This window comes from Silene latifolia, chromosome 1 (assembly GCF_048544455.1).
Source record: "Silene latifolia isolate original U9 population chromosome 1, ASM4854445v1, whole genome shotgun sequence".
NCBI classification, from domain to species: Eukaryota; Viridiplantae; Streptophyta; class Magnoliopsida; order Caryophyllales; family Caryophyllaceae; genus Silene; species Silene latifolia.
Genome location: NC_133526.1, coordinates 108410858 through 108429237, shown reverse-complemented (window position 1 = coordinate 108429237; position 18380 = coordinate 108410858). Strand labels below are relative to the sequence as shown.

Sequence of the window (18380 nt, the reverse complement as noted above, 5' to 3'; positions counted from 1 at the left end):
TGTGTGTGTGTGTTCCGAAAGTTGTGATGAATCATTTACCCTTAATTTAGTTTATTCAAACACATTTTTAATATAGCTAAACAAAATTTATTGATTTTATTAACAAAATATAAACTTAATATACAAAAGTACAATTAGGTATACTAAAATGGCTATAGATGCACGAAAATGAATACTAGGTGCATAAAAATTGTTACATGCATGAAAATGAATACTTGGTGCATGAAAATATCAGAATCTATGTTCACGAAATCGAGTTCTAGGTGCATGGAAATGGTTAGATACATGAAAATGAGTAGTAGGTGCATGAAAATTAATAAAATATTTCTCGTCTCGATTTCCGTCAATAATTTATACTTTTTGAACCAAGAAATATGTTATCTAGCCATAAAATTCTATGCTGAATCGAAATATGTAGTTATTTTTTAGAAAAAAAATCTGTCAGGTGGAGTTCTCACGGTTCTCACTATGTAAGTGGTTCTCATCGGATCTCAAATCTAAATCTATATATATATATATATATATATATATATATATATATATATATATATATATATATATATATATATATATATATATATATATATATATATATGACATACCATAATGAAGTCTAGGTGGTATAAGGAAAGAACTCCTATTCCTTTCCAAAAACCGCTACTTTGCTCATATCTGAATTCTTATAGGACTGATATTAATTCCTGATTGTACTTATATGTACGACCTCATAAGATTATATTATTTTAGTCATTAATCCAATATTATTGTGACTAATCAATACATATCTATCTATCTATCTATATTAATAAAGGAAGCTTTTTTCGAGCGATTACAGAGAGTCCAACCTTTACCAACTACTTAAATTTTAAATAACAATAAAATATATAAGTGTACGAATTTGGATAGAATTTAACTTAGCTTTGAAGTATTCTAGATAGATTTCAATATAACTCTATGAACAATAGTGTTAAAATACAACCAGGATGTTAAACATTGAGTATAAATAGAGCTTTATGCACTCTTTCTCTTTCCGTCTTTCACAACAAATTACCACCTTAATTGTTGTGCTTGGTCATTATTGTTCTACAATTTTTATAGTTTGAATGCAATTTTTTTTGTTATGACATTCTCTTTTTTTTTTTTGTTTCAGAAATTAAGCATTGTCACATTGACATTATTGGATATTAATGGCGGTCGATCTAGAAACTAATCTCAAGGTGATCGTGTAGTACTTCGCGCTTATTGCTTAGATGTTTTGTATTCAGTTGGAGCTTCTAAAAAATTGGGTTGGAGCCGTGGAGGACTAGTACCCTAGAAGAATTGTATCTAGATATGTACAATTGTAACGTGTAGTGAATACATAAAGTGATGGTTAAAGAGGATTATTCATCGTTATATGATGGTTGCTTAGTTGTTTTTTTTTTTGAAATAGATGGTTGCTTAGTTTTTTTTAAAGAGATGGTTGCTTAGTTTGTGTGACTCGGTAAGTCTTTTTATTGAAGTCAAATTTCTCGAAAAAGAAGACCTCGGTGATTATTGTATGTTTTTCCGTAAGTTTTATTAAAGATCTAAGTTCAATGCATCGTATATTAGACAAATAGTTTACTCCATCCGTCTTAATTAAATATTTACATATTCTTTACACACAAGACAAGAGAGGTAATATGATTAAAAGATAGAGTAGGTAGTAAAACATACCTAAAAAAAAGTGCAAACTATTAACTGAAACACCCGAAAAAAAGTGTAAACTATTAACCGGAACAGAGAGAATACTAATAGTCTAATACTCTACATTCAAACAACTCACACCTTTTTCTCCGCATTACTTGCGGTAGTATAGTTTTTTCTCATAAAAGTACTTGGATCCATATAAAAGTTGATAATGATTTATTTTAGTGCGTAAGAACACTTATAGATTCAGGGTGTTGTACATTCAGGTCATCAGGTGTATTATACCAAAAAACTGAATCTGTTTTTTTTCTCTCTCTAAAAAACTCTCCCTTTTATCTCTCAAAAACCCCCAAAAACCAAAACCTAATTAATCTTGTGCCGCCGCCGCCTCCACCCACACTCAAGCCTCCCACCTGCTGCCGCCCTTTCGCCGGAGATGGGGTCCTCCCTCAGCCCATCTCCGGCGATCGTTCCTCTCACCGTCTTTTGATCATCCTCCCTCCGCTGATCCAGTTTGCTTCGGGTTTCTCGGCTGTTCATCGGTTGTTGTCCGGGGTAGTTTTGGGTGTGTGGGTGTTGTCTGTGGTGGCTCTTCCGATGACCCTCCGTTTCCCCTACGATCTGTTCTCTTTGCTTCAATCAGTCTTGCATGCGTCTCCGGGTGAGTTCCCCGGCCCCTGGGTTTCTCCCCCTCCTTAGGTAGGATGATTTCCTATGTCTTTTTGTTGTTGTCGGTCGTTGGGATGGGTTTCCCCATCGGGTTTGGGTAAAGGCTCACTTTCGTTCCCGCCCTTCAGTCACCTTGTCCTGTCACCGTCGTGTTGGGTCCATCCCCGAGGTGATCCCCCCACTCCCCCCACCTCTGGGATGGTTCTCTGTTTCCGTCTTGTCCGTAAGTGTCGATGAGTATAGCTCATCCGTATGTTTTTTTGCTCTTTGAGGGCGTGTTTTTGGGTCTGTTATGGTGATCCCCCCATTTCCCCTCACCTTTCGGTCCCTGTTCATTTTCCTCTTGTTTCTGTCGGTGTTGGTGTTGGTCTGTTTGACGGTGGTCCTGGGAGGTGCCTTTTGGTGAAATGGGTTCCGTTGTAGTGTCTTTGACCCTTATTATTCTTTTTAGGTCTCTGTGTTTGTCTGGGTGTACCCTAGTGTGGTTGTATGTAAGTCTTTTTGGTGCTGTTTCGGGAGTCGTCTGGGTTTGCTTGTGGTCATCGTTGGTGTTTGGGTTTCCTTGGTGTTGGCGGGTTGTTCTTTCGTCTGCCCTGTGTTCTGATGAATTCGCTGTGGTCTTGTCTGGAGCGGGCCAGTGTTGGAGTTGGTGTCGTTTGGAGGTGAGTTCGGGTTGGTCTAAGGTGGGTTGGATGAGGCGTTGGGCTGGCTGGCTTCGGTGCTCTTAAACCCTTTTTTCATCATGTTCTTTTCTATGGTTCTGCTAATAATAAAAACCTCTTGTGGGTTATGGGTGTCCTGTCCTTTAATCTTTAGGGTGGTTAGTAGGGTCGTGTCTCTCTTCCTTACTAGGGTTATGACTTTTTTGCACCCGTTTGTGAGCATGGGTGTCCTGTCCCATTGGGTTCGTGTTCGTGTTGGTCATTGCACGTTGAATCTTTTGGTCTGTTGGTCCTACGTTCAAAGGGCTCGATATCTAAGGTGTAGGAGTTTTATCTCCGTCGGTGGCGGACTTCGTCGTCTTGTTTACCAATTTGTCTTTCTACGCTCTTTTCGCAAGAACGTAAGTACACCTTGCTATCGTCACTCTGCGGCTTGTAAGTATCGACGGTATCTGGAGGTCTTCCGTGTTTATGAAGCTCGTTCTATGGCCCATGGCTCTGTCGCTTGCATTTTCCATCATGCCCTTGTAATGGCGGTTGTTATCTTTCTTAATGTTTATGTAATCTTTAGGATTGGCTTGGTAGCTCTAGATTTGATAGTGAGGACTCTGGGGTTACTTAGTCGAATTGCTTACCTTGTATGGTTCGTTATAATGTAAGTTATTCATCGCTTGTTGTCAAAAAAAAAAAAAAGGTGTATTATACCTAAATTGATCTAACAAATACATTATATTTTTAATATTCTAAGCTTACAATGAGTTGGAAACAAAAAAAAAGTTTCTAAAAGGTTTAAGTTTAGTTCGGTGTTTAAAAAAAGGTTTCTTAAATAGGGTTATTAATAAGAAAGTGGTCTTAAAGTTGGGATAGTAACATTTTAAGAACATGAAGTTGGGTCTAAACGATCGTTTTTTCTTTTCATGTCAAATTGATTTCATGATATCGTCTATTAGTATATACGGAGTACCTAAATAAAAAAAAGATTTCGAATACTATAAAAATACTGTTTGTTAGAAGAAAAAACATGATATTAAAAAAATCAAAATTTGGTTATAGATGGAATTTTAATATTCCCCGTTAGTTTCCGTCATTTGTTTGGCTTTGGTTCTGTCTCAAAGAACAAAGAAAAAGGACGGGGTTAATTATTAGATGACAAATGAACTAAATTGAGTATGAGATTAAATTGCATTAAAGGTATTCATAAAATAAAAAAAGTAACAATTGACTGAAACCCAAAGTGAAATACGTAAAATGATTTTAACATTTGTGATTGGTGAACAATGCCATTCTCCTCCGTTTTCTGAGAAATTAAAGCTACAACGTAAGCAAATTTATTATAGTAAAAATCTAGGAAATATGAGATTTGTATTACTTGAACACAAAATGAGTAAAAGCACTAATAATTCACAAAACTTAAAATCTGATAAGTTTAGTTCGGAAAAAGTTAAGCTTCTGTGAGATCAGTTTCAACTAATATAAATTCGGTTTAGGAAAGTTAAACTATATTCATACCCTCTTTTATATAAGGCCATGTTTTTTCAGGTTTAATTTCAGTTCAGTTCAGCTCTATTTAGTTCAATTCAGTTTCTTTAAGTTCAAATTCAGCTAACTTATCTTTTCACATATTAACTCATGATTCAATTCAGTTCAGTTCGGTTCAATTTCATTAAGTTCAGTTCAGTTTAATTCTTTTTAGTCAAAAAAACAGAACCTAAAATGAGCTGAAATTAAGTCCAAATTAAAGAACAGAGCATTACTCTTACTTCAGTTTAGTTCAACTTTATTTAGTTCAGTTCCGTCATCTCTTTTTAGCAGCCAAACTCTTATATGTAGTCCAATAAAGAAAAGTTAAACTCCTATAAGTTCAAATTAGCTTCTATAAATTTATTTCAGCAAAATTAAATCTAAAAGAACATAACCTTAGAGTATTATTACATTACATTATATTCATATGACATTACAAATTGGCTCGGGCATCGCCCGGGCATTAAATCTAGTCTATATTATTAAAGGAAGCTTTTTTCGAGCGATTATAGAATCTCCAACTTATGCAAAATACCGCGAATAAATTTATATTTTAATGTTAAGATAAAGAATTTTTGCAGTAGAGTTTGAGTGATATTCAAACTTAAAAATCGTACCGAAATATATCACAATATATAAAGCTATACAATGTATCCTACCAAACATATTTTTTTTTCTGTCCAATTCTATTCTTTCTTACGTTCCTCTTTGTTTGATGATTGCAATTTATTTGTCTGTTTGCAAATGTGTTGTTTTGTTTATTGCAATTACGTTCGTGAATCTAATTGAGTTTCTCTTGCTTCTTAATGTCAGATTGTAGAAGAATATCAAGCGATATCACAATACTCCGACACTGCATATTATACATTGACTAATCTCAAAATTCGGTATCAATATATTCTTCATCCATGCCTAATGCAGATTTTTTTTTTTTTGGTATTATAGTATAGATTTTTAAGAATTTTTAGCATTCAAAATCTCAAACATGAGATCTTTTATCGTTTTTCGCTGCCGTAGTGAATTTTATTTTGAAAAAGAAATTTTATAAACATGAAGTAATCTATTTTATTGTTATATTTATTTAATGACTATGACATCAAACCTTTGTACTACCGTTTCTTTGCCCGCATATTGATTGTGCGATTTGCATGAAGATTTGTGGTCCTCCTTGATACGTCAAAGAGTGTGTGCAAAATTTTCGTATAGTAAATTAGTAATCACCAACATGCTTGATTAGTAACAGACTAACAAGAAACTAATTATAGTAAATCGAACGATTTAGAAGGCGGTGCTTGACTACTTAACTACTTCCTGGATGCCTTTACTCGAAGTAGGTGTAGTTCCTTATTTTCTTTAGAAACCCTCTACCGCCTCAAATTTACTCGCTTATGAAAAGTCACTTTAAACCATAATCAATTCTAAAAGAGTTGAAAAAAACAAATCTATAGTATTCATATTAGAACTGAAAAATCATGAGCATTAATATATTGTAGTTTGTAAATACAAGATATGATCAAATTGTAAATACAATCGTATTTGACATTCTATCTACGTTATCCGTTGCAATGAATCCGTGAGAATGAATTAGAATTGATGTTTGCTTTTATTGATACGCTTTCATTGATTGACGAGGAGTATGGTGGATCAATTTTAATAATATTATTCATGCAAATTTTATTGTAAGATTGTCGTATGTGCAATGATATAGGTGATTTTTTTAATTTTTATACCCTTCTTTGTAATATAATATTCGGTATTATACGAATTACCTATTATTATTCCAATTTGTAACCAGTTGAAAGTTGAAACATCAATACTAATAGCTAATTCACACCCATATGTATAATACTTGACCTGTCGCAAGCTTAGTTATTGAATATACACGTCACAACTGAGAATTTGTGTATTTATAAAGGACATATGACAATTAGGAGCTAATTTAAACCAAAGAAATGTTTAAATTTTTATACACATGATATTCGTTCAGTTTATTTTTATAAAAGAAAATATATATACCACCAAAGTTCTAACTACGCAAATTTGGTTACAATAATCATTCAAGAATATAAGGTTCACAAACTCAAAATTTTAGTAGATAACACGATTGTTGTGTTAAATTTAAAGACTATTTTAATCTGATCAATTATAATTTAAGAAATCTGCACATATGAGAAATGTAGTTTCGAAAGTAAATTTGAACAATAATCTAATAGAGTACAATTTAACAATTTTTAATTACTTCCCTATCCACTTATACATTGTAATATACGGAAAAATGGAGTATAGGGGGGCCATGTAATTATAGGTTTGATTGTGAGGGTAGTAAGTAAGGTATGTAATGACATTTTTTGTAAACATGAAATGAGTATAAAGACAATTTACAAATGTTGGGAGTCAAATAAGGAATGTTACCTTTGGTTTGGATCGCCCGTTTATATAAGTGTTGCCTTTAATCGGGGTCTGAAGGAGTAGTTATTACGGATAGGCCTCTGAATCGCACGGGCATTAAATCTAGTATATATGTAAAGCAGGAACTTTTCGAGCGATATTAGAGAGTACAACTATTTTAGAATTCATAACAAGAGTAGATTTCGAAACAAATTTAATAAAATTATCTTAATAAAAGTAGATTTCTTAATATTTTAATAAAATTATCCTAATACAAGAGTGGATTTCGAAAAAAAATTTAATAAAAGTATCCTAATAAAAGTAGATTTCCTAATACTTTAATAAAATTATCCTAATACAAGTAGATTAAATTTATTTGAATAATATTATTCTAACATAAGTAGGTGATACTCAAAATACACAATGTAACTAATGATATGGTATATTAATAACATAAACATTATTCGTATACTATATCTTAAATTTCATTAGTCATACCAACTGAAAAGTTACCTGTGTTTTTTATTCCTCAAATTTATAATATTAAATATAGAGAACTTATTATGTCCTTTTATATCATTTTACCAAAAAAAAAACAGCTATGTTTCATTAGTTCTCTATAAAAGGACATAATAAGTTCTCTATATTTAATATTATAAATTGGAGGAATAAAAAACACAAGTAACTTATTTCTCTCTGCTACTCTTATTATAGTAAATAATTTTTACAAAAAAAAATTAAGATAAATTAAATTTTGGTCAAAAGCTTATTTCTTTGAAACAAAGCCTAAATATGAGATTTTTCATGATCTCCCAACCTTCCTCATATCTAATTAATTACTTCTTGTTGTTTTTTTGCCAATGTTTACTTATTTTTGATCCTATTGTTTGGAGTTGATCTCAAGTTCCTTTTTTAATTTTATCATCTCCATTATAGCTATTGGTTCAGAACAAATATTAACAATTAGGCATTGTAACAAAAGGTACATATATACTCCAAAATCATGAAGAACAGAACAAAAAGTTATTATTAACTCTACAATAAGATAAACATTTGTCTTGGATGTATCGAATATAAATAAAGTTTTAGGCTCAAATTGAATTTTAAATCGTGCCAATCATGGGTGTTATATATGGGTAGAATAATATCACAATTATTTGAGAAAGTCGTAGACTTGATAAGTATATGACATTTAAATGGAACGAAACTATTTTAAGATCTCTCTAAGTTGAAGCGGTTATGGTTTTGAAAATTTTTACCTGCAACAAGTAGGGGCATGTACTTTTTCTATTAAATACGGGTATGAGAAGGCCTACATCCATCATGTCTTATTGTCTTATCCTCCATATGGCATCCTTGCTTTTAGGAGTCGTTTTTTGTTTTCATTATGCTGGATTTGGTAGAGTGTTTTAGTTGACTTTGGGAGCAAGATTCATTATCTTTTAGGAATTTCGCACTAAATGTACTTCATCCTCATTGCTTCTACACAATCGTCAAAACGGAAGTTTGACCATGATTTTCGACATATTAATGGTCAAAGTTATAAAAGTTTGACCTCTAAGAAACAAGGTGGAAGATGTTTAAGAAGGGAAGGGAGTATACATGATGAATTTTTTTAATATAACTCATAATGGTATGCTCTACCAAGTGTCGTATACCGGTTATGTTGTTGAGGAACATTAACTCCGTAAGAGGATTAACTAACGGGATCTGTCTTATTATCAATCGCCTTGGAAAATTCATAATAGAAGCGAATATACTAACGGGTTCCAAAGTCGGGAAAAGGTACTGAACCCGAGGATAATAATGACTTCCTCGGATACAAAGATTCCTTTCATTCTTAAGCAGAGACAATATATGTTGAGGCCGTGATACGTAGACGTGACACACAAATCTGGTCGTGTCGGGTTCAGGTGTCACATTTATACGGATCATGAACTCTTCGACCCAAACTCGACCCAATTAAATCTCATGTCGTGTTCGTGTCGATCCAGTTACATTAATGGGTCATCAAGCCTCAACCCTAACCCGTTAATTTCGTGTCATGGTTTCGTGTCATGGCAATATTCGGAAAGTGTAAGTATATTTATGTGAGGATCAAGAAAAGTTAGGATTAATTTAGTAGATAGGTTATTCGGGTCGGGTTCGTGTGTACAGTGCTCAACCTAAACCTAGCCCAATTAAATCTCGTGCCGTGTTCGTGTCGACCGACTTGTATAAATGGGTCGTTAAATGTCAACCCAAACCCGTTAATTTCATGTCGGATTTGTGTCGTGTTTTCGTGTAATGCCATTATTTGCCGGCTCTAATGCTGCACCATGACAATAAATAAGAGTTAGGGACAGTGACTAATTCATGTTTAAATTTATCTGTCAAAACCAATTTTTATTAATGGCTAGCTTTATGTAGAAGCGTTCATCTGAGAGATAAAGGTTCTACATCGATGATAGAGACCAAATGTATCAAGGCCACAAGAAGGACATTGTGTATAAAGAAGTTTTCACAATTTACCAAATTAAGATGTTGTATTATATATTTTGTATGATGTTTTTAAGGATAAGTAGTCATAGACTATTTCGGTTAAAAACTTATGGTGCTTAGACAATAAGAACGGTAACTCTATAATTCAACTATATCTCTGAATGTTAGTAAACAACTGATATAGTTAAATACCAAATGCCACAACACTTTCGTTGTGTTTTTGTTATAGGATCTGATGATTAATCTGTCCTCATCTAAATCAACCCCCGAAATTTTGTTTGCTCCCGTTTTTAGCATAGTTTGACTTTTTGTTATATTTAATAGTTTTCTATTACCAGACCATGGTAACGTAAAATAACGTTTTTAGCGGTGCCATAAAATATATACTACTAAGTGACATTATTATACTACCTTGGTAACCCAACTATTTTAAAAAAATGATATAAACTACTAACTGATGTTGTCACATATGATACTACTAGGTGCCCGTGCATTTTATGTAATAGAATAAGAGATATTTTGATTGTGTTTAAAGATTACTAATTATATTGGAATTCAGTTTGGATTTGATTTTGCGAGATGTTTGTACGGAGCAAATACTCTTAATTGTAAATAGTCAAGTTAAAATTATATTGTAAAAGATCTAACATTTTCCAGTCAACGCACTAAATATATATAATTATGATACTTGCTGTTTTTTTTAACATCATTCAGTTTTATGTAGCTGTAAAATAATTTAAAAAACTCATAAAGACATGTCTCCGTTATTAAGGGTTCATATTGGTGAGTTCCACCGTGTTTATAGAGAGAGCGTTTTGTATTTAATTAAAAAACCGGTTGCGCCTGTAACAATGAAAAAGCTAGCTACATATTACTAATTACTGTAGCTATGTTATTTGATGTTATAGTAATCGATGGCAATACTTTTATGCTAAAAGCACTAATTACGATTTTTTTTTTCATCAATGACAACATAGTAGGGCTTTTTTTTATTAACTTTAAGGCTCCGTTTGGCACGACACTTCAGGTAACTTATTTGACCAAAGTAGCTTATTTGACCAAAATTTCAGCTACCTGATTTTTTTGCAAGTGTTTGGCAAGTAGCTTATTTGGTGAAATAAGGTACCTGAAATGAAATGCTACCTCAGGTAGCATTTGAGAAATCAAATTACCGAAATGACTTATTTTCCATTTTTTACCCCTTTATTCTATAATATTAAATAATTTTCATATCCTTTTACGTCATTTTACCAAAATCAGCTACCTTTTCAGCTAGTTTGCCAAACACATTTTTATATAGTCAGTTACCTTATCAGCTCATAAATTTCAGCTACCTTATCAGTTACCTTTTCAGGTTTTAGTTAGCTTTTCAGTTTTCAGCTACCTTTTCAGGTTTCAGCTACCTTTTCAAGTAGTTTTGTCAAACAGAGCTTAAATATATTTTTAAAGATAATCCTAATGGGAGGCCCTTGTATGGCACGGGCTTTCTAACTAGTTACAATAATTATTCTCTAATAAGTAATTAAGATTTAATAAAATAATATAATTACTATCTCCATAAAATATCCTATATTATATTTAGTAATTGTCGGAAATGTCTTAGGACATATTCTTTCAGTATGTCCTCGGTTTTGGTTTCCCAACTTTCAAGAATACCAATTTAACAATAAGTTTTGATTCAAAACCAAAACAATAATTATTTTCTTTTTAAACATTATTTTAAGAAAAGATTCTTGGAAAAGTGGAGGCATGGGTATTCTACAAGTTCATTTTATATCTCTCGATGGCATTAGCAATAGAGGTTTATCAAGAGGTTTGTGGGATGATATGTCCACCATTTTAGATGTTTGTCTACAAACCTTATATTGTTGGACATGGTCGGTGTTAGTGTTTATAGATAGGAGAGGTTACAATATAGTATCCGGATTTGTGGAGAGAGAATGTGAGAGGAGAAAGAGTTTAGTGGGTCATAATGATATGAACTTTGACGTGGTTTGTTTGTTGTTGGTAGGTGATTTGTAGATAAATGAGTTTATATATTAGCCTATGTAACTTAAGAAAAAGTCTATTAGAGTTTCATCTATTACTAGTGCCCTAACACCATTTAATTCATTAATCAATGAAAATCAAGAAATTACATTCTTTCCATATACAAATATTTTATATCGCTTTATTATTGTAAAGAAAAAAGATATACACATATTTTCATTGACCCACATCTCTCAAGAGTCGCGTTCCTGGGCTTTGATTATAGTAGAGCATCAGAATGTATCCTTCTGATTTTACCTGCCAACAGTATTTAGTCAAAATGTGAATAAATTAAACAGAATGTATCCTTCTGATTTTAGCTGAGAATTGACTTTTGAAACAAATTATAACCTGAATAAAGATTAAGGTAATAATTTTTAGTTTTTTTTTAAACATAGAGTAATTATAAAAGTGATGATTATACCAGTAATTACCAAAAAAACCTTAATATAATTAAATATTTACATTGATTATAGCAAGGCTGCTTTGTGACTCGATCGTTCTCTATAGATGGTGGTCCTTTCCCAAATATTATTTCACAGCTCATATCTTCAAAATCTATAAAATCATATACAAATTCAATCTTATTACTTTAATCCTTACCATGGGATTAAATCATTTTCATTATCCAAAATGCAACTGCGGATTCTTCCAATTAATTGCTCTCGTTTGAGCACATCATCAATTCATCATTAGTAATTAAAAAAATGTGCAAAGAACTTTCGGTTATGGTTGCGATTTGAGAATACTTGTGACATTGAGAGTGTTATTGCTCGAATTTCTATCCGATCCCTTCATTTTATGTCATTTTACTCATGTCTAAATCATGAATTTAGGTGTCTTTGAAAGTATTAGGCTTCTGTCTGCAATTTAGGTATACCATCAAATGATAGTGTATAAGTTAATAAAAGATAAGTAATGGTATATAATAATCTTACATGTAGATGATTTATGATTTCCTAATACCACCTAATATAAGATTAATTACCTTTATTCTAGACGGAATAAACCACAAAAACGTTTTTAATTAAATTGAGCTTTGTTGAATTGAACTAAATAAAGTGGAGTGAAAGTAAAATTAAATTAAATTGAAATGAACTGAATTAATAAAAAAATGAACTTGTTTAGATTGAACTAAAATTACTTTGAAAAGAACCTGATTTTTGTATCATTCTTTAACAACCTAATTTCTGTACCAGTCTTTATATGATTGATATGCACAAATTCTCATTTGTGACGGGCATATCAGTCGTAAACTTGCGACGGGTCAAGTATTACCCTTGTGGGTAGATAAGACAAAAGCAGAATGTCGAGGGAGTATCAATCTATTTTGTCTTATCTACCCACATGGATATTACTTGACCCGTCGCAAGCTTATGACAGATATATCTGTCATAAGATAGACTTGTTGATTGATACAAGACTTGTATAGAATTGTCATTGATAGTGATACCATGCACCCTTAATGGTTGTACCATGAAAGTGCACAATTAGTGTTTGTTGTGTGGGTGCTTAAATAGATGCGCTATTGAAAAGTAAGACATACTAGGGACCATGGTTACAGGCACCCCAAGAGAATCATTGATGAATGTCTGACTGGGCAACTTGCATAGGTTTGTACACATTCCTACACAGTTAGAGCTCTCTAGGAACCTGCATCCATAACAATTAAGTATTCACTAGTTAATGATAATAGGACAGTTATATCTTAGGTATGATGATCTTATAGTAAAATTGACCGATGTGAACATTTACATTGATTGAGAGTACTGTCATAACTTGTGACAGTCACAACTCACAAGTAAGAATTTATGGTTGCCCCAGATATAGTCTATTATGTTAATGTTCATGTCTAATTTATAGGAAGTATATTAGTCTAGCATGATATAGTCTTGCATGATAGAGCAAAGTAAAGCATCGCGAGGAACAAAGCTTATGTTAGTAATTAAATCGGGGAGTTGATCTAAGGTAACCTGCATTTCTTAATGTGCACCACATTCTTCTCTGTTTGCCCATTCAACTCTGATTCCTTTACCTAAAAATAAGTTAAATGTTAAACTTGTTAGACTTACTACTCAAATTACACTTAGGAAGTACTCCGTATTTAGTTATATATACCTGAGAAGGCCCCACTAGCCAAGCAAAACAAAGGCTTGTAGTTTTCGCAAGCATTTCCCTTATACACTTCGTATTCGGTAGTATTGCCTTCAGCTGTCATACGTTCAAAAATCAGACTATATAAATTAGAAAATTAGAGATGGAGAATTTGAAAGATAAGGTAGAAAAGACGTGAAAACTTGCCAAATGAAATACTTGTGTTGGAATGCCTCTGTTTAGACTATCCAGACTAAGTTGACGTTGTTGGAGTGGACTATACTTCAATGACACTGCTTTGCAGGTCTCCACCAGGCCAATATACCCTTCTTCCTCCACGCTCATTCCTTCAGTTTATAAATAACATTGATTAATATACGACTACCGCTTTTCCCGTTGGATTAGTAATAAATTTCAAACGGAAAAAGAAAAAGCAAAATAACACACCAGATACAGCTTGTAGGTTACGAGAGACGTAATTGATGGCCATGAGATCGAGCCAACTATCACTGTATATCGTTTTTGGCACCACATTTGACGGCCTTAGGGACATAATAGGCCTCATCGACATGAACTTCTTATGGCGCACGTAGTTATGATAAGGCAAGATAGAAAGAGAATATGAGGTTTTGGTTCCAAGTAGTTTGATGTCCATAATCGTCGTATGGGAGAAAAATCCCATGTGTTATTTAGAGAAGAATCTCACAACTAGTTTATATACAGAAAAAGAGAAAATACCAAGTACTACATTTTTTTTTTCAGTTAGTGGATTATACATCCGATATACAACCATCAATTGTATAGGTTTTGAGCATCCTAATTGATATAAAATGAACTTGAAGAATCTCACATTGAAATTAGGAAAATGAAGAGAGAGAAAGCTAGAGAGAGAAGGCGATTTTCTCGTTTCTAGGGTTTCTTTGATCTTTTAGCAATGGCGAAGATAACATCAACCTCTCAATCTTCTTCTACTAAAAATACTTCAAATAAGTCAACTATGGCGAAGAATTCTCGATCCTCGTCTAATAAAAGCAATTCACATAATAATAATAAATCAGCAATTAATACTAATAATAACACAGATTCACAAAATTATACACAAACTAGTAATATACCAAATAATACCAATATTGATCAGAATATACAGGATACTGGAAATTTTTCGAAACCTAGTTCTTCTGAATCTACTGCTGATCGTGCGGCTGAAATTGCGAAAATCCGATTAGAGGTTGCGAATATGCTTGCGAAAGCAGGTTATTCACAAACTGAGTGTGAGGCTGTTATGAGTTCTGATGAAAAGGAATGAACAAAGGTATCATCTCTTGCTCCGATTGTGGAGGATGAGGTACTGGATAGCCCTAACAAAGGTAATGCTCTGAAACTCACTTTGGATGATGTGAAAGATGAAATAGAGTACTGGAATTTAGCGGTTTATGGTTATGTGATGGGTGCAAATCCTCCATGGGAGGCGATGGAAGGGTATCTCTGTCGTATTTGGCCGAATTATGAGATTTCTAAGGTCTCTTTTTTACCCAATGGATTATTTGTTGTGCGTTTTGCTAAAGAGGAACGTAAACGTCTAGTGTTAGCACAGGGAATGTTTTTGTTTGATGGGAAGCCAATTATCCTTAGGTCCTGGGAACCCAATGTCAAAATCACTAAGGTGTCAGTCAAAACTGTTCCAATTTGGGTGAAATTAGTGGGCCTTGACTTGAAATTCTGGGGGGCTAAATGTCTTGAAAAGCTGGCTTCCTTGGTTGGGAAATTTGTTAGAGTGGATGATCGTACTTTGGATAAGCTTCTCTTGGGTTATGCAAAGGTTATGGTTGAGGTGGAAGTTGATCAACACTTTCCAGCTAGGATTCGTTTTGATGATGAAAATGGGCAAGAGGTCACTGTATTGCTTGAATATGACTGGCTTCCAATCACTTGTCAAAAATGCAAGGGTATTGGTCATAGTACTAATATGTGCCGGGGAAGAGCTAAAGTGTTTAGGAAGCCTGTCCCAACTAATCCAGCTCCTAAATAGGTATGGAGGAAGAAACCTGATGCTGTGGTCAATCTTGACCCTAAAGAATATCCTGTTCTCAAATCTCCCAGGCAGGGTGGTGGCGGTCCTAAGAATAGTTCTGAAGGTCTTATTACCCCAGCCAATACTCCTGCAAATATCCCTCTGGCTTCATTGTTCACTCCAGCAAGAATTTTGACAAGAATGATTAGGCATGAGTCTAGGCTACCAGGAGGCAAGGAAGGAGATTTTGTAACAAGCATTAATGATGAATTGACTAAGTCTGCAGAAATGGTTGATAAGGGGGGGGGGGGGGGGAGTCCTCTACCCTTAATGCTTAAATTTGGTATGTGGAATACTAGGGGCTTGAATAGTGACACCAAGCAAAGAGATGTGAAATGGTATTTGCATCAATCTGAGGTGGTATTATTTGGGCTCCTAGAGACCAGGGTCAAACCTGGCTCTCTGAATAATGTTGCTAATAACATGTGTAATGGATGGTCTTTTATAACTAATCATAATTATCATGCTGGACCGGATTTGGGTATTGTGGAAAACTCAATATGTCAAGGTGAATTTAATTGAGATGGATGCTCAATATATTCATCTCAAAGTTAAGGATAAAGTGGGGGATCATATTTTCTATGCTACTTTTGTTTATGGCTTCAATAAGGTTGAGGAGAGAGTTCCTCTCTGGAATGCCCTTAAGAGTTGGAGTATTACTGAACCCTGGGTGGTACTTGGTGATTTTAATAATGTTAAGTATACCAGTGAGAGAGTTGGGAAGCTTGTCAAGGATGCTGAAATGATACCTTTTCAGGAGGTTTTGGATGAGTGTGAGTTGCATGATATGAAGACTACTGGTGCTTTTTTCACTTGGACTAACAAACAGCCAAGTGAGACTAGAGTTTTCAGTAGAATTGATAGGGTTGTTGTCAACACTGCTTGGCTTGATGTGTGGCCTGATTATTTTGCACATTTTGCTCCTGAGGGGTCATTTGATCACTGCCCATGTGCCATTTCTTGTGAAGTTGACAAGATTCCTCGCAGGAAACCTTTTAAATTCTTTAACATGTGGAGTAGGGTACCTGATTTTAAAGATATTGTGCAGAAGAGTTGGAGTCATTATATTCATGGCTCTCCTATGTTCAGGGTGGTGTAGAAGTCGAAGCTACTTAAACCTGACCTAAAAACTCCGAATAGGAACTTATTTTCTGATGTTGAAAGAAATGCTGAGATAGCTTATACAATCCTTGTGGAGTGCCAAAGAAAGCTGCAAGCTAATCCTAGGGACCTCATTCTCATGGATATTGAGTACCAAGCTAAGGAGAGTTATTTACTGTTGGCTCAAGCTCGTGATGATTATTTGAGGCAGAAATCTAAGTGCCAATGGGCAAAGGATGGAGACACCAATTCTGCAATGTTTCACAAAGTTATTAAGAGTAGACAAATTCAGAATAAAGTGTTGAGAGTGGAGGATCATATGGGCAGGACCTGTACAAAAACTGATGATATTATCCAAGCTTTTGTGAATTTTTATGAGCAGCTCCTAGGATCTAATGCATCTACTACAGGTTTTTACTCCCATATTATTGAGAAGGGGTCTAAGGTAGGGAATGATGATTGGGATGCTCTGTGTCAGGTACCCTCTCCTGATGAGATCAAGCAAGTTCTCTTCTCTATCCCTGATGATAAAAGTCCAAGACCTGATGGCTATACTAGCTATTTTTTTAAAGCTAGTTGGAGCATTATTCAGTCAGATATATGCAAAGCTGTAAGGGATTTTTTTCTTTCTGGTCAAATACTGAAGCAACTGAACAATACTAACCTTGTATTGCTTCCTAAGACAGAGAATCCTGTTTCTGTTAAGGAGTTCAGGCCAATAGCCTGTTGTAATACACTTTACAAGGTTATATCCAAATTGCTCTGTAATAGATTGGCTGTCATCCTTCCTAATCTTATAAACCAATCTCAAGCTGCATTTATCAAGGGGAGGAGTATAATGGGGAATATCCTTATCAGTCAGGATTTGGTAAGGTTGTATACTAGAAAATCTGTGTCTCCTCGTTGTATGTTGAAAGTGGACCTAAGAAAGGCATATGATTCCATTGAATGGAAGTTCATCCACCAAATGCTCCAAAGTTTAAACTTTCCTCCTAAGTTTACCCAATGGCTCATGAATTGTGTTATTACTACTTCCTATTCCATTGTGCTCAATGGTCAATCCCATGGTTTCTTCCCTGGCAAACGTGGGCTAAGACAAGGTGATCCCTTATCTCCACTTTTATTCACTTTATGCATGGAGTACCTCAGTAGATTGTTGCAGGTAGCTTGTGAGTACCAAGGATTTAAATACCACCCCCTTTGCAAGTGTCTCAAACTGTCTCATCTCATGTTTGCTGACGACTTGCTTCTTTTTGTCGTGGTGATATCAAATCTGTTATGACTTTCATGGAAGTTTTTAATTGCTTTTCTGGTGCTTCTGGTCTGCAAATCAACAATGAAAAGTCAGATATTATTTTGAATGGTCTCACACCTGGTGATGAAGCTGATATTTTGAAGCATACTAGTTTAAAAAAGAGCACTCTTCCTTTCAAGTATTTAGGTGTTCAGATATCTCACAAAAGACTAACCAAGATGGATTTAAATGTACTTGTTGATAGGATGCTGCTAAGAATTACGGGTTGGAATAAGAGGAAAATATCTTACTCGGGGAGATTAGTACTAGTAAAATCTGTACTAGCTACTATTCATAACTACTAGTCCCAAATTTTCATCCTGCCTATGGGAGTTATAGACAGAATCAAGGCCTTGTGTAGGAATTTCCTCTGCGAGGGTGGAGAGGGCTACTCCAAGGC

At 34.2% G+C, this 18380-nt stretch overlaps 2 protein-coding genes across 3 annotated transcripts; one reads left to right on the top strand and one right to left on the bottom strand.

Moving 5' to 3' along the window:
- Nucleotides 1-11487: 11487 nt before the first annotated feature.
- Nucleotides 11488-14342, bottom strand: LOC141600441 (beta-carotene isomerase D27, chloroplastic). Of its 2 annotated transcripts, XM_074420708.1 has the most exons (7): nt 13962-14342; nt 13722-13861; nt 13539-13631; nt 13394-13455; nt 12967-13073; nt 11886-11978; nt 11488-11678 (listed from the first exon to the last, which is right to left on the bottom strand). In XM_074420708.1, exons 1-7 carry the CDS (start codon nt 14194-14196, stop codon nt 11641-11643), a joined length of 768 nt encoding a protein of 255 aa, XP_074276809.1. In that variant the 5' UTR covers nt 14197-14342; the 3' UTR covers nt 11488-11640. The 2 variants fall into 2 exon arrangements, with proteins under 2 accessions (XP_074276809.1, XP_074276873.1); XM_074420772.1 differs by lacking the exon at nt 11886-11978 and having other exon boundaries at nt 13962-14341.
- A 106-nt stretch (nt 14343-14448) lies between these two features.
- Nucleotides 14449-17968, top strand: LOC141652637 (uncharacterized). Its single transcript, XM_074460185.1, has 5 exons — nt 14449-14742; nt 14827-15411; nt 15544-15816; nt 16196-16606; nt 16685-17968. Exons 1-5 carry the CDS (start codon nt 14449-14451, stop codon nt 17966-17968), a joined length of 2847 nt encoding a protein of 948 aa, XP_074316286.1.
- The last annotated feature ends 412 nt before the right edge of the window (nt 17969-18380 follow it).

Coding starts and splice junctions, on each gene's coding strand:
- LOC141652637 (XM_074460185.1), top strand. CDS start 14,449: ATGGCGAAGATAACATCAACCTCTCAATCTTCTTCTACTAAAAATACT. Junction 15,817..16,195: donor TGACTAAGTCTGCAGAAATG/GTTGATAAGGGG, acceptor GGCTTCAATAAG/GTTGAGGAGAGAGTTCCTCT. Junction 16,607..16,684: donor TCTTTAACATGTGGAGTAGG/GTACCTGATTTT, acceptor AGGGTGGTGTAG/AAGTCGAAGCTACTTAAACC.
- LOC141600441 (XM_074420708.1), bottom strand. CDS start 14,196: ATGGGATTTTTCTCCCATACGACGATTATGGACATCAAACTACTTGGA. Junction 13,862..13,961: donor TAACCTACAAGCTGTATCTG/GTGTGTTATTTT, acceptor TATAAACTGAAG/GAATGAGCGTGGAGGAAGAA. Junction 11,679..11,885: donor GCAGCCTTGCTATAATCAAT/GTAAATATTTAA, acceptor TACTGTTGGCAG/GTAAAATCAGAAGGATACAT.